At 35.7% G+C, this 15,353-nt stretch overlaps 1 protein-coding gene across 7 annotated transcripts in view; it reads left to right on the top strand.

Annotated features, from left to right (window-relative positions):
• NETO1 (neuropilin and tolloid like 1) overlaps positions 1–15,353 on the top strand; it is a 126,246-nt gene that overhangs the window by 22,186 nt on the left and 88,707 nt on the right. For 3 of the 7 annotated variants that reach the window (XM_054461357.1, XM_054461360.1, XM_054461359.1), the window contains exon 5: positions 10,617–11,909. The exons of the other annotated variants lie outside the window; for them this stretch is intronic. In XM_054461357.1, the coding sequence (XP_054317332.1) occupies positions 10,617–10,621 (5 nt within the window). In that variant the 3' untranslated portion in view covers positions 10,622–11,909. Of the gene's footprint in view, positions 1–10,616; positions 11,910–15,353 lie in introns of those variants that run through there. 7 annotated transcript variants of the gene reach the window in all.

Raw genomic sequence — 15,353 nt, 5'->3', positions numbered from 1 at the left:
GCTGCATCTCTTTTATTGACAACTCCTAGGCTGTGCCTCTTCCGTGGTCTCCTGCTTGCTCCTTCTCTTGGCTCTGAATCAACATTGTATCTTTTGACCCAGTCAGCTCCAATCTTTATTTTTTTGGTTTGCTCTCACATTTTCTGGAAAAAAATCCAGATACAGTTTCTATCTGAACTGTTTATGAGCCTTCAGCGTTGGAGATATGTAGTGATTATACGAATAGACAGGGTATTTAGTTTCCTGTTAAACATGCTGGCGCTGACATTTATGTTCATTGTGCTAGACTTTTCAGTCTCTAGCTTGCATTGGAAATAGCTTTCTATTCTAACAACAATGTATATATTCTCTTCTAGACTGCAAAGTAATATGCCATACGGGCCAACTCTTAATTTAAGATAATATGGTTATAAACATGTGATTTGCTCTGTTGTTTGCAGTATCTCACATTTAGTGTATGGTTTGGATGAAATATTCTTTTATACCGTGTTCTAGAAAAGTTTCTCAATGGTTTGAAGTTATTTTCACTGTAACTTGTACTTCCCCAGAAGGGAAAAATATTACTAATCATTTGGGGCCCTACTTCACTATACACATTCCACTAAAAATAATTTTTTTTGAGTTTTGCCATTAAAATATGTTACCTGATGCTCAGTTGTTTTGAGACATACTGACCAGATGCCAAATCATTGTTGTGGTCTATTTGTGTAGGTCTTCAGTTTTTCATATTTGTATAAACTTAGATTTTTAGTTTCATATAATATTAAATATTACTATCATATATCATTTATTTTTCTATACTGTATATGTTATATATACAACAGTTGCATGAAACATAGTTAAACGTGGACTACAGTGCTAGGTTGTCTGAGGTGGAATTCTGGCTCAGCCACGTTCTGGCTATGACTTTGAGAAGCAGCAATCGACTTAATCTCTCAGAGCTCCAGATTTCTCGTGGGATCAGCACTTGACAGATAGCATTATGGATGTTGAGATGTTAGAATGGTTGAGATGCAGCATCTGCTCTTGAGCTTACAGTGTGTTTATACCCAGTTTGGTGAGCGCCATGGCATGTGCATAATGTGGGGTGCACCTGGAGGAGAAGTGGGTAACACTTGATGTCACGTAAGACCTGCGCTTCAGTGCTGCTTCCCACAGAGCCCTCACTGTGTCCTCAGGATGGATGAGGTGTGTGGCGTGCTCACATAGCCACAGCTCCATCACACCCTTGTGAAGTGCACTGCAATCAAACATTCTTTCTCTATATGGACACCAAACTTCCTGAAAACAGAAAAACAAACAAACAAAACCCAACAACCTTGGTTTACATCTTTAAATTTCCAGCGCCTCATCAGTGTTTAGCCACAACTGATGCTTAATGAAATTTACCTGAATGACTATCTAAATGAGTCAATGAATGAATAAATGAGTAAAATGAAATAAAGCATGTAGAATGAGTGAGACGCCAGATACGAAAAAATCTGTTCATGCGTTATCTGGTAGTCAAGAGCGTTTGAAAAGTAGGTGTGTAACTTTCAAAGGAGAGGAGGTTAGATAAGACTGAAGTCTGATTCAGATTATGAACAACTCTGGAAATCATGCCAGTGATTCACACATAATTTTAGAAAATGTGGGAAGTATATTAATGTTTTAAATTGAATAGTGATGTTTGAGACCTCTATTGTAAGAGTGCGATTTATCAGAATATGGATGATTAATTGAGTAGAGAGAGAATAAAGGAACAGAAAAATAAGACGATTAAAATACAATTAAAAATGATGCAAGTAAGAAATTGTTAGAAGCAATCTCACAGTAGTGTCTGTGACAATGTAGTGAAAGAAGAAACTTGGTATCAATAAAATTTAGTGAGATGAAGTCTGTGTGTTGAGAAAGGGAAGTAGAAATGACTGTGGCTGCTGTTCTTAGTAATTTGGTGGTTGGTTAATGTCATATATTTTGCTGGAAAAATAACAGAATGTTCTGTTTACTTTTAAAGATGTTTCAAGAGACGTAACAATGAGATACCTTTGTGAGCATGTCAGATATTCAGAACTGAAACAGAGAATAGTGACCAGAAAAGGTGGAGAGAGGAGCTTGTTGGAGAACTAAGTACAAAACTTCAACTACTAAGACATCCACATATTAAAATAGAACATTATATGAGTTCGAGCTAATACTCTTATCTAAGCAAATTACAACACAATGTTGTGTATTTTGGAATTTTACATTTTATTCAGTCCTAGCCTCTTACATTACAAACAATCTTAGCAAGTTACCAATTGGCATCAGTTTTTTTGCGGGGAGAGGTAGACTGACCCTAAAAATACACTTTATATTTTAAGGTAAGGGAAGAGTTTTTCTTGTGTCCCATGCTTGCAGCCTTCTCCTACAGAGGGACATTTTTTTTCTGAATTATGGTGGTAACTACTTTCCTGAGGCTGGTTACCAAAAAAAGGAGCTTTCTTGGTCTATTTCTGAAAGGCACAAGGGTACACATGAGCTACACTGCATATGAAATGACCAGATCATATACTAATATTTGGTTTAGTAGTTCATTTTTTTTTCCCATATAACTTTGTCATGCTTCCTTTTAGGAATGGCCTCATTTATTTCTACCTACTTTTGAAAATATCATAGTATCTCTATTATCAGGATGATTTCAGATATCCTACAAGATTTGAGGAAATATATTTGGTTCAGCTTTTAAAAAGGAGGATAGTAGAGAAAAGAATAACTTTTTCTCTATTCATTATTTCTTTGTCATTTAGACAATATTTGCTTTACTCCTTTGTCTGTTGTTTGATTCTCTCTGTTAGGATTTACACTAATTGCAATTGCAAGCCATAGCACAGTAAAGTTAACAATATTAATGACCATTGACTACAATTTAAGTGATTGGCATAAGAACGGGTAAAATATTTTGGAAAGTATTTTTGATACATATATCCTACATGTTTACAAAAAAACTTCTTTCTTATCAAACATGTTTGGTTTTCTTGATTAGATTAAAACACCCCCTCTCAAATTTCCCCATAAAATTGTCCAGCAGAATAATATGTGATAAATTAGGCGCTCAAAATTAATTCAAATGAAATAATGGTATAATGAGGCAGTGGTTTCTGCTTTCTAAAAATGCCATTATAAGAAATTCATCTTAATAAAAATAATGAATTATTGAGCTCTTATTATATGCCAAGTATTGTTCAAAGCACTTTGTATGCATTGTTTCATTTTAGTTTATAGCATACCTATGAGGTATGCTGTACCTATGAGGTATTATTGCCATCCTTATTTGGGAGTAAAAGACTTAAAATGTTTAAATGATGGACCCAGATTCATCTCTCTGGCAAAGCTGAGATTTTTACACGTTGAGCTATCCCATTGTCAACAAGTAAATGCCTATTGGCTTCAGGCTTAACTTCTCAAAGACACCAATTTTTTCAATCTTTGTGATTCTACTGAGGGGATTTCAGTTGTTCTCAGTGATTCTAGAATTTATTTTTGCTTTATGCTCTTTACGTCTTTGATACAACATTAATAATTGTCCCTATATCATGATTTAAGCAAAAATTTCCCCTGGATTTAAAAAACCTTAATTATGGTATTATTGACTTCATCATTGGTGGCATCATCATCATCATCACCATTACCATCACCATATTAGCATCAAAAATAATAATCAGTGTTAGCAATAACAGTGCTTATAAATTATATCCCATGAGTTTATTTGAAACTCGTAACAATATTTTTTGTTGTCATATATATGTATACATATAATATATAATATTTACAATAGGAAAATAATTCCCTCAATCGATGTGTTGTCAGCTAGTGGAAAAAAATGAATAACAGTTTCAAATACTGAGGTAATAATTGACTTCAGCCTTCTTTATTTTGAACATTTCCCCCCACAGGCACTACTCTGCATTTTTGCGTACCTTAAAACAATTAATTTTTAAATAATATTAAACTTACAGAAAAGTTGCAAATACAGTGCAGATGTCTTCCCTCCCTCTCAGGAAACTTCTGTATACATTTTATTTATTTGTTTTACTAAGTGGAAAAATAGCATCATTCAGCTTTACCTTTTCATAAAATTTCAGAAAGAGCTAAATGTCTTTTTTCTGAGTCACATTTCCTTGGCCATGAATTTCAAAGTGGCACAAGCCCTTGGTGTAGTTGTTGCTGGCAGGCGGCAGAGCATGTGACACAGTAAAACAAACACAGCAGATAAAGGAAAGCAGATTTGGAAAGCAGGATGGACCTGTGATTGGGCCATTTTGGGCATGCTCCATCAGTGAGAATAAAGTGACTTTTTTTTTTTTTTTTTTTTTTTTTGAGGTAGAGTCTCACTCTGTCTCCCAGGCTGGAGAGCAGTGGCACAATCTCAGCTAACTGCAACCTCCGCCTTCAGGGCTCAAGCAATTCTCTTGCCTCAGCCTCCTGAGTAGCTGGGACTACAGGCGCACACTACCATGCCCAGCTGATTATTGCATTTTCAGTAGAGGTGGGGGTTTTACCATATTGGCCAGACTGGTCTCAAACTCCTGACCTCAGGTGATCCACCTGCCTCAGCCTCCCAAAGTGCTGGGGTTGCAGATGTGAGCCACCGCGCCCAGCCAAAATGGCCTTTCTGAGCTTGATTTCTCATCTGCCAATTGCTCATCATACTGCTTGATCCAGTTTCTCAAGGATTAAATAAGATCCTGTAAGTGTAACCTGTTCGAAAGGATCCCATGCAGCTTCTTCTCTCACCGTGGACCTGTTTATAGACTGGTCTCAAGAAGCCATTTCATCCTGCCATCACAGAAAACACAAATATATTAGCAAAGTCATTGATCCACAATGCAAATTTTGTTCAAGCTTCTCAAGAACCTGAGTTAGGTAATTACTTCAAATACCAAAAAACACATTTCCTAAATATATTTTTTAAACACAGTCTGGCCATCAGACTGGCTTCAGCTTCCTCCTGTCCATTCCCCTGAAGACCAAAACAGCAGCTAGAAGAAGAGTTGTCACCAAAACAGAAACCTGGCAGTTAAATAAACAGCTGTTGTTCTTGAGGCTTGTGCTGCTAATAGGGGCAAGGAAAGAACTCCCTCTTTTGAAAATTACGTAGAAGAGTGCTTAAGACTACATGGGTTAGTGGGACTCTGCAAACGGTAGTTAACAGCCTTACATTTAACTATTTGATAGTTGACGTTCACCTGTTCTGCTTAGTGTGTACTAAGATTTTCTTTGCTGTACTATTGTGATCATTTCTAATGTCATTCACTCTACCTGAATCCCTAAAATGAACACTGACTGGTCTCACTAAGAAATTTAGCCTACTTCACCTTACTTTAAACTTCAGCCAGCCACAATCTTTTATCTGAATGGTTGGTTAAGTCTAAGAATATAATTTCCAAGAAGTTCTTTCTTTTTTTAAAAAATCTCTGAATTTCCTGTTGGAGCAAATTCAAATTTCCTGTTGGGTTATATAATGCATGATTTGTGGAAAATTTCTCTAGGCTACTAACAGGCTTTTTAAGATCTTTATAAATCATCCTCAGTAATTGCCCTCCTATTGCTCATATCGTTGGAAGGATGATCCTTGAAATGTGAGATACTTGACTGGCACTCAGTGATTTGTTTGTTGTAGTGTTTGTTTGTCTTTAATTAGTGCTCTGATAATGTGGATGATGGCTTCTGGGCTAGGTCGCCTAACTGCCCGCATGTAGCAAATGGAGAGGAGGAACTGTGGTGAGCCCGTGGGTAGCTTCCATTTCTGCACTTCCTCACTTGTCTGCCAGGCTTTCCTTATCCTCAGTTCTCACCTCAGAATCTTATCTGGTGTCTCAATCAGGCAGATATTATTCTGAGCTAGTGTCCCCACTGGAGAATGTCCCTGTCAACCAATCCTTACTGATGAGGAATTTTACATCATGAGGACTTTTATTCACTCCAGCTAGGGCAATCTGCATTTTAAATGAGGATTCACAAAGACTGAAAACCATACTGTTTTCAAAGGAATTAAATGTGGAGGATATACTTTTAGACGATAAGACAAGCTACAGAGAGGCAGAAACAACTGATCAACAGCGTTGCCGTGTTCTTTAGCTCCTATAGTTCGTGCATTTATTAACTGGATGTTCATTGAGTACCTACTGTATATTAGGCACTGGAAACAATGGATAAAAAGTCTGTCCCTGTTCTCCAGGAGTAGCAGACAAACAGAAAATATAATTATGGTAAATACAAAGGGCTGTGGTTAAATTTAGTACAAAAAACTTATGACATGTCTTAAACATGCTTGAAAATTTGGATCACAGGAAAAGTTTGCCTCTTCCCATTTTTCCGTCCCTTTCATGTAGATATTACTCTATTTACACTCTATCTATACCGTAGGGAGGGTGTCTGCACCTTTCATGTGACAAGAGTTAAAAGAAATAGGCATTTTAGAGGCAAATGAGGAGTTTTATTGAAATAAGAGAAAGCTGTCTCACCTTCAAAGCCCATGTTCTGATAGGCCCTGGATCAAGAACTTGTCCATGTGACCTTAGGAGTCCTTTAGCCACTTAGACCTCCATTTCTCAAAGAGATGCATAGAACTTTCTGTCATCCAAGAGTGTTGCAGCTTCAGTATTTTAAAATTGTAGAATTGTTCACTGTTCCATTAAAACTGCTTTTAGGAACATTCATCCCTTGGTTTTTCAAAACAAAATTATATTGTTTTTCCTGTGTTCCTGTTGTATAGATGAATCATTCAAATTTTGGAGTAGTTAAGTGGCTTATGCACATTGATACAACTAATAACTGGAGAGCTAATATCCAAACCCACTCTTTATAACTTTAAGTTCTGCATTGTTTCTTTTTACTCATACTGGGATTCAGATTCCTCATTTCATACTCAGTAGAGTTTCTCCGTGATACCCAGTTCTTAACAACAGCCTTGGGATAAAAAAATTGATCATTTATTTTATTAACTTTCTTTTGACATTAAGCAACAGTTTAAATTTGTTAAAGGTCAAGTGGTTGTGAATGCTTAGTGGTACAGTAGGAAAATAATAATAACAACGGGCAAAATCTTTTTAGACCATTTATGCTTTATCTCTTTTAGCTTCTAAAACAATCCTGAAGGATAAATAATTATTATGAGTATAGCAGAATTTAATTTTCCCTGTTGCTTCAAAATTTTAATGAAAACTTTACAGTTGAGAGAAATAGGAAAATAAGAAAAACTTCCTAAAATTCTAAAGACAACTGTTGAATAAAATTTAAGTGAATGAGTTGGTGCTTCATATTTAACTTTTAACCTTCCAATAGGTTTTATTAAATAGGTTTTATTAAATGGAATAGGTTTTATTAAATGGAAAAGCTGAAATTTACGAAGTCTTAGAGTAGAAGCATTTTTATCCTGGCTAGGGATTCTCTAAGAGAACCAGCAGCACCAAGATGCACTGGAACAGTGCAACAAGAGAGTTCATGCCTTAGAGTTTAGAAGCATACAAGCAAAGGGAATGGTGCCCACTTCTCACTAGAAAAATTTCACAGCTGGAGTCTGGGCGGAGGAGCCTGGGATGACAATAGAAGTGTGCGGGAAGCACGAAGTCAAGCCTGTACTACCACCTCTTGGATTAACAATAATGTATAAGTTACCTACAAGCCAAGTGGTCACTGCTGAAACCATCTTGAAAGAAACTGCCTATCCAGGTGGCATATCAGGGAGATGAAACCTAGAGATGTCACAAGACTCATCTTAAGATATCAGTCAAAGAGAATTGGTCAGGAAGGAGTCCAAAGTGCTCACATAACTATGTCCTCTGAGTGAGAACCGTTATGGAAATACCTGCCACTCACAATGTATTCGTCTAAAGCCTAGAGTTAACCACAAATGTCACCAGCTAAAGGTACAAACTTTTTCTCCTTTGTCTTTAACCTCTTTCTTAGCCAGAGAGTTGCAGAAGATGACAGCGGTCAGGGCACCAGGAAGAAGAAGGACAGGCTTGTCTCCTTTTTCTTTCTGTAGGTCTCTCATAGAGATATCTGTCATAGGGGATGGTGATGGGGAGGGAGAATGTTTTGTGTGGCTATTGGCTGTTACGCAGCTTTACTATCAGAAAGTGAGTCGTAACAGGTTTTTGTTGGTGGTGGTGTTTGTTTGTTTTTTAAGAACTGAAAATCTATAGGATCCCCCCAAGCTCTCATTCAAGGACAAGGAAAAGGAAATTCTCCATTAGCCAGAGCATATAATTGGAAATAAAGTAATATTATTATTCTTTGAATACCGTAGAGGTAAGTTCAGTAAATCAGTTACATATATAACTATATTCCTATATTCTAAATAAGAAAAAAGAAGCTTGGGAAAGCTAAGAAACTTTGACCGAAAATCAGCCACTTTAAAAATTGCAGCCTAAAAATTTCAATCTCGTGAAGTCTGACTCTAAACTGTTGCTGTTAACTTCTGTGCAGTTCTTCCTATGAAAATTAAAATGATTAGTTAGGTTTAGTCACAGATATTGTTACCGTAAGGAAGAATAATACTTTGACTCAGTTTTTATTTTACTGACCAATGCAATGATTATTTATTCTTATATCTAGACCACTTGGCATTCCGCTTATTTATCTTACTGCATTTTCTATGGAAATTCAATTCAGAATTCAGAGCTATGTACCAGGAATTCCATAGATGTATCCTGCACATATTTATGATGTCCAAACTTGAACTCATTGACCCCAGATCCCCAGATGAACGCCACATTCTGAAAAATACCCCAAGCACAAGTTTTTTCCTGTTTATTGAACAATAGCACAATATTCTCTTGAGAACAATGGAATATTATTATTCTGTTGAACAATAATGCATCTTGATTTATTGAAGATTAGCACAATATTTACACAGAAATTCAAGTCCACATCATACGAGACATATTTGACTTATCCTTTTCCTTCTAACTTCAGTCAGTCACGGATTCCTGGGGGATCTGCATTCTAAAACTTCTCATGTGCTTTTCCTTTTCTCCATTCCTACAGGCATTACATTTGTTTTCGTACCCAGTATCTCACCTGGTCAAATTTAATAGCTGTCTCCTTTCTTTCAAACATCTTTTCTATTGATGTAGCAGAGTTAGATCAGAGATATACGAAACAAAAATCTGATTGTATCCATCCCCGGATTAAAATCTCTCAGTAGCTTAGTATACCGTTTCTTACCATGACAATCAAGGGCGTTAACACTCTGATCCCTGTCTGTACAGCCAGCCTTCCTTCAGTATCCTCCCTCTGAAACAAGTCCTCCATTCATGCAAAACGATTTGCAATATAAATATTCTGTGCTTTGGTTTATGTTTATCCTGCCTGTAATGTCTTTCTTAACTCATTCATTTATTTATACACTTATTAATCAGATGAATATTATGTACTTGTTCTATGTAAGGTTCTACTGTACTGGGTACTGGGAACACGGTGAATATCCAGACCAATGTGGACCTCAGTCTAAAGGACCTTAGTTAGAAATATTAAGTCACATATTTAAATCATTAATTAAAGTTACAATAAGTGGGGTAAAGGAGAAGAAGAAAATGTATAAGGAGAGTATGACAAGTGTACCTGAACTTATGAGATAAGGATAAGACTTCCCTGAAAAAGAGACTTCAAGTTGAGGTTGATAGGTTGATGGAAGTCAACCATGCAGAAGAATGGTGGATCACGGGCTGGCAGAGAAAGGGGGAGCACCCTGGGCAGTGGAAACTGCCTGTGCAAAATTTTTGCTCAGAGGTGAGAAGCAGCAGGGCACATCTGGGCTCTAAAAGAAGGCGGTGTGTCGACAGCATGGGCTGTGATCAAATCCAAGTACTGGAAGATGGCCTACTTGAGAAATTCTTTCTTTTATGAATTTGCCCTTAATTCTACTCCTTGAGTCATTCCGTTCCTTTTACCCCTTCCCTCTTCCTAGGTCAAGGCCCAGAAGCTGCCCCGTCTCAGTGTTCTCACTGTAAGAGATATGTATGTTTCTTGTTGCCCTCTCACATTGTGTTGTAATTATCTCTTTACGTATTTGTTTGTTTTCCTCTCACGACCCTGTGGGATTTCTAAGGAAGTAACCATAAGTCATATGTATTTTCCAAACATTAGTAATAGTGTCGACACGTGGAAGAATATACATGAAGTGTTATTTTCTTCTCACCCATTTATTTCTCAAGTTTACTGCAGTTTTTACGTGAATGTCCCATTTCTTCCTCAAATTTATGAATAGCAATATTTTTGCAAGAAAGTTATGCTTTTCTTCTGCATTTATATTTGGAGTAATGGTTCTGCCAACTTCGGGTCCACCAAACAATAAACTGTAGAAATACCCATCATTCTTCCTTCTCATTTCACCTCTATATCCTTCAGAAAGGCTTTCTAATTATTCCTTGAATCTATGTCTTAGCTTTCTACCTCAGCACTAATTCAGGCTTTCCTAATTTCATACCTGAGTTACTAGAATAGAATGAACAGGAGTTTTAACTTGTACTCCTACTTTGGATTTGCTTCTCCTGGATTACCCAAACAGCTGTTAAAGTGGACTTCGTACAGTTCATGCCTGATCATATACTGGTCTAATTAAACTTCTTTAATTACCTCTTTGCCTCCAGAATAAAAGGCAAACTCCTTAGCAGGATCTACAGAGTGTTTCGTGATTTTTCCTTCTCCATCATCTCATCTCTGGATGCTGTGGTGCCCAGAACGCTGATCTAACACCATCTTGAAGCACACATGCTGATCTCCAGGTGCACCATGATTTGTGTCCTTGAAAATGCTGTTTGCTCAATCTTTCTGGAGAAAGTTTGCCACATATTTGGACTTAGTAAATTCGAACTCCTACCTTGAGACTCAGATGAAGGTTCAGTCTTCCCCAGGATTCCTTTCCTCACCATTCTCCCATGTGAGGGACTTCTTGTATTATAATCTTTTAATATAATATATTTTATGTAATATTATGTCAAATTATAGTATTTTATATAATATATTATTTTATATGTTATATTATTTTATATATTATATTAAAAGATTATAATTATATAATCTTTTTATATAATTTATTCTTGTATTATAATCTTTTTATTATAATAGTGTCCACCCTCCCCAAAATATTGTGATTTCTTCAGCTGAGAAGTTTTGCTTTAGTTTCTTATCGCCACTGACTGAGAATTAACATATATTTAACACATTTTGCTCAAACAATCAAACAGTAAAAGCTGAAGATAGCGTATTATTATTCCCCCATTCCAAGAGAAAGTTGAAGATGATTGAAGAACTAAAAATACATAAATGAATTAACTTATTATAAACATAAATTTCCTGTAGCTCCAACGTGACTATGATCTGAGTAATAGTGTGGTCAAATAGATTACTACATGATTTTCATTGCTTTTATATTATATATAGTGATTAATATTCTGAATAGTTGATTAACTTTCTTAAGTGTCACATAATTTAAAAATGAAATTGGTGTTTGGCCCCAGATATATTTTTCTGTGTTCTTTTTAAATTTCAGTGAGATTTTCTTATACTCCCTTCATTAAATCTATTATCTAGTTTCTAAAGCTTTTCCTATTTAATGTCTCTTTTCCTTTCTTTCTAAAAAGTAACTGGTTAAACTACAGTTTTGTCATTTATGAAATTTTGTCTGTTAGTAATATTATTATTATTGTAGGGATAGTCAATATTATCATTTTAAGGATAGTTAAAACTTATTTTGCAATTAATACATATTTTACAGCACACTAATATGTATATATGTTGTATTTTATTAAAATATTAAAATGTTTTTTAAACAAAAATATTGTTAGAAACTCTAAATACCAGAGTATTGATTTTAAAGTCTGCCAAGACAATAACACAACTAAGCCTTTCTTTAAATAATAAAACAAGTATCTAAATGAAAATATATCTGTCTCTTGAAGGTTGGGTGTTAAAATGTTGTATTCACTTTGGACTTGCTAATTTTACCATAGGAATGTTAAAGAGGTAGAAGTCGTAAGTGTGAAAATACATATTTTTAAAAAAGAAATTGAGTTATTTAATGAGATATATAATAATGTTTTGTGTGGGGATGCTGCAACAGCTATTTAGTGCAGGGACATTTAGAGTCTTCAGTTGTACACAGTTGTTTTAAAATGAAGACTATTTTAGTAGGCCCCCAAAGAAGGCATTAATTTTTCAATTTTTGAAAGTCAGCAGATATATGCACGGCAAAAATTCCATGCCATCCGTGAGTCATCTCCTCTTCTGATTCTCACCCCACTACTGAGAACCGCAGACGATAGGAGAGTATGTGCAATGTGGCAGGCCTGTGGTTGGGTTCGGGGATGTCGTGAGAGTCAGAAAGGCATCGAGCATCAGGGAGTTAGTGAGAGACAGTAATGGAGCCAGAACTCATTTATTAAACCAAGTTTCCTTCAGAATTATTATGGTGCAAGCATGGTTCAAAACAGGGCAGATTAGAATGAAGAAGATAGAGCTTGTAGTTCAGTGGCAAATGCGACCTTAAGGTAGAAGAAAGCATTTGGGGTCATAGTGGAGAAAACAGGATGATATCAGAGAATACAGCAAAAGAACTTAACAGTCTAGAGGTCAGAGAAAGTCTTCTTGAAATATTAACATTCAAGTACAGATCTAAAGTAGGAGGATTTAACCAGGTGAAGTGCTTAAATGTCAGAAATATCTATGACTCAAACAGCTTGGCAGTGAAAAACGGTAAGTTCATATTTTGGGAAAGCTGTTTCGTATGGATGTATCAATATACAGATGCGTCAAAGTTTCCTCCAGTTCTACCGATGATTACAGAGAATTTAAATAACATATATATGGAGTCTTTAAGTTGAATTCACAAAAGTAATAGGTTAGAGCTGTATGGAGACTATGGAGACTACAGTTCATCTCTTAAATTGATGACCAATTTTTCAACTGAGTGTTGAGAATATGAAGAGCATTAGAGGAAACATTTACATAGCCTTCTAAAAATGACATCAATTTTGGAAATAGAAGCCTGAATTCTAGACTATGTAAATTATGAGACAATTTTGTATAAGGTGTATCTCTCTGTTCAGAAAACATGATTATGATTAATTTGTGTATAAATCTGTATGTTTATTACACTACTCTACTATACATGTGAAAATATGCATATAAACCTCAACACTATAAAGTTTGGTACTAAAAAGTGAATTGTAATCAACCATACTTCAGCCTATCCATTAATAGCAGCCTGTACAAATGAGAGCAGCAGGCAGAATAAATTAGGTTAGTCTAGTCAAACATCAATCCCTTGGATGACACTAAGAAGCCAGAAAATGTTGTGTAACAGGACTTAGACACATCAACTACCAGATGTTACCTAGAAGCTCAAGAGACAGAGTCGTAAGATCTTCTTATTGCAATGTACGGGTTAATAAAATCTAAAGAGGACTACTTGGCTATTTTTTAATTCTTTTGCAGTATTATTTAGAAGTGGTTCTTCCTGAGAGATAAATGTAGGTAAATAAAATCTGAAGGGTTATATCACCAACTGGGAAAAAGAAAAAAACTTGATCTTTATGAGTGTAATGCACATTTCTCTAATTTCAGACCTGAGACTTATTAACTGTTACAAACAATAATGTTTTTCCCAAAATATTTTGAGTCATATTAAATTTTTTAGAGTGCTGTTGTGGAATTTTTAAACAAATTTTAGGGTGATTTTTGTTCTACTTTTTAAGAATTACAAAGTATCTTATATGGCCTCAAATTTAAAGAATTAGGAAATTGGAAAATTAGCAGGAATTTGAATATATCATCCAATTCATCTATCAATTATTCATTTACTAATGTGCTAAGCACTAGAGGTAACAAATAATTGAAAATCAGACACTATTTATATCCTACTTAGGGAGATAGGGAGTACCATGTGATTTTGTCATAATGAAGATAAGTACATCACTTTAAGGAAGTAAGGGCCTTTAACTCAAACTGTGCTACAAAGTAGAATAACACTTTCAACAGACAACACCAACACTTATGTTGAAGCACCTAGAAGAGTTATCTAGGAAGAAGGCATGAAAGGGAAGTTCTAAACTATATGACTACAATACCTAAAGACAAGTACTGGTATTGCTTTTCCACCAGAAAAATTGCAGGTGATTTAGTTTGCATGAAATAAAAGCTTCGCCCAGAAACATAATGAGGAATATGTTTGGAAAAGTTATACAAGATGTCTGTGAGTGTTTTTTATGCTAATCTAATTGAGTTTAGTCTTGAAACAATGAAACTGCCAAAATATTTTACATATGAAAATTATCACATTTGAGACATAGAATCACCATTGGATCACAAGATAGAAAGCATATTGAGAGAGGGTGGAATTGTTAATGAGTTGGGAAACTGTAAACGATGTCCAGGTGAATTAAACTACTAGTGGTAGCATTGAATATGCACGGGGAGATACAGCTTCAGAATTATAGAGATGTTAAAGTTTATAACATATGCTGTTTGATTGTCTGAAGAAAGAGACAGTGAGTTATATTGCTACGTCTTTCATTTGAGGTACCTTTTAGATATGGAAGTGGAGTTAACCTAGTGTCTTTTATCTGACACACCAGACTGTAATTCTATGAAGAAATAGATCATTTTCATTCATTGTTGTGGCTTCAGTTGTTAAATAGGATTTTACATTGTGAGAAGATGTGGTCTGTGGAATCAGATGTGTTAGTTACTGGCATGGAGGTGGTGGTAGAAATCATGGATGTGGATGGTATTGCTCAGCTAAGAAATATTGAGAAGGATGAAGACAGAACATCTGAGTAGGTTTGCTGGCAAGTGAATAGATGGGCTGTTGTTTGAGGAGCCAGAAATAAATACTAAAATGGCTGGCCAGCAGGGCACAGTGAAATATGAGGTAGTGGGGTCAGGGGGTCTTGAAAACCAAGAGGAAGAGACATATTTAAATCAAAGTCGTTTGTGATGTGTAAAATAGAATACCTCATCAAGCAGATTTTACAGTCAGGAGGCATAATTGATAACCCTGTCAAGTACAGTTTTTCCTGTAGTGGTAAATGAAAACTCAATGTTCAGAGAAGAAAACAGGGGATAAAAACTGAACAACTGGAACCCATAAGTGTAGCATAATCTTTCGGAAACCTTTTCTGTGAAAGCAATCTTGTGATGGAAGGATTAAGAAAGAGGAGATGGTGAATTTGAGGGAAAATGCAGTCAAAGTGGGGGTGGTTAAAATTCATCTTTTGTTGCTTTATGCAAGACTCAGTTCAACTAGGAATCAGGATTAAGACAGATTTTCATATGCTTTGCCTGTACCTGGAGAAATCCATCCCCTCCCCACCACATCCTACTTCCAC

The sequence above is a fragment of the Pongo pygmaeus genome, chromosome 17 (assembly GCF_028885625.2).
Source record: "Pongo pygmaeus isolate AG05252 chromosome 17, NHGRI_mPonPyg2-v2.0_pri, whole genome shotgun sequence".
In the NCBI taxonomy this organism is placed as follows: Eukaryota; Metazoa; Chordata; class Mammalia; order Primates; family Hominidae; genus Pongo; species Pongo pygmaeus.
This window is presented reverse-complemented; position numbering and strand designations above follow the sequence as displayed.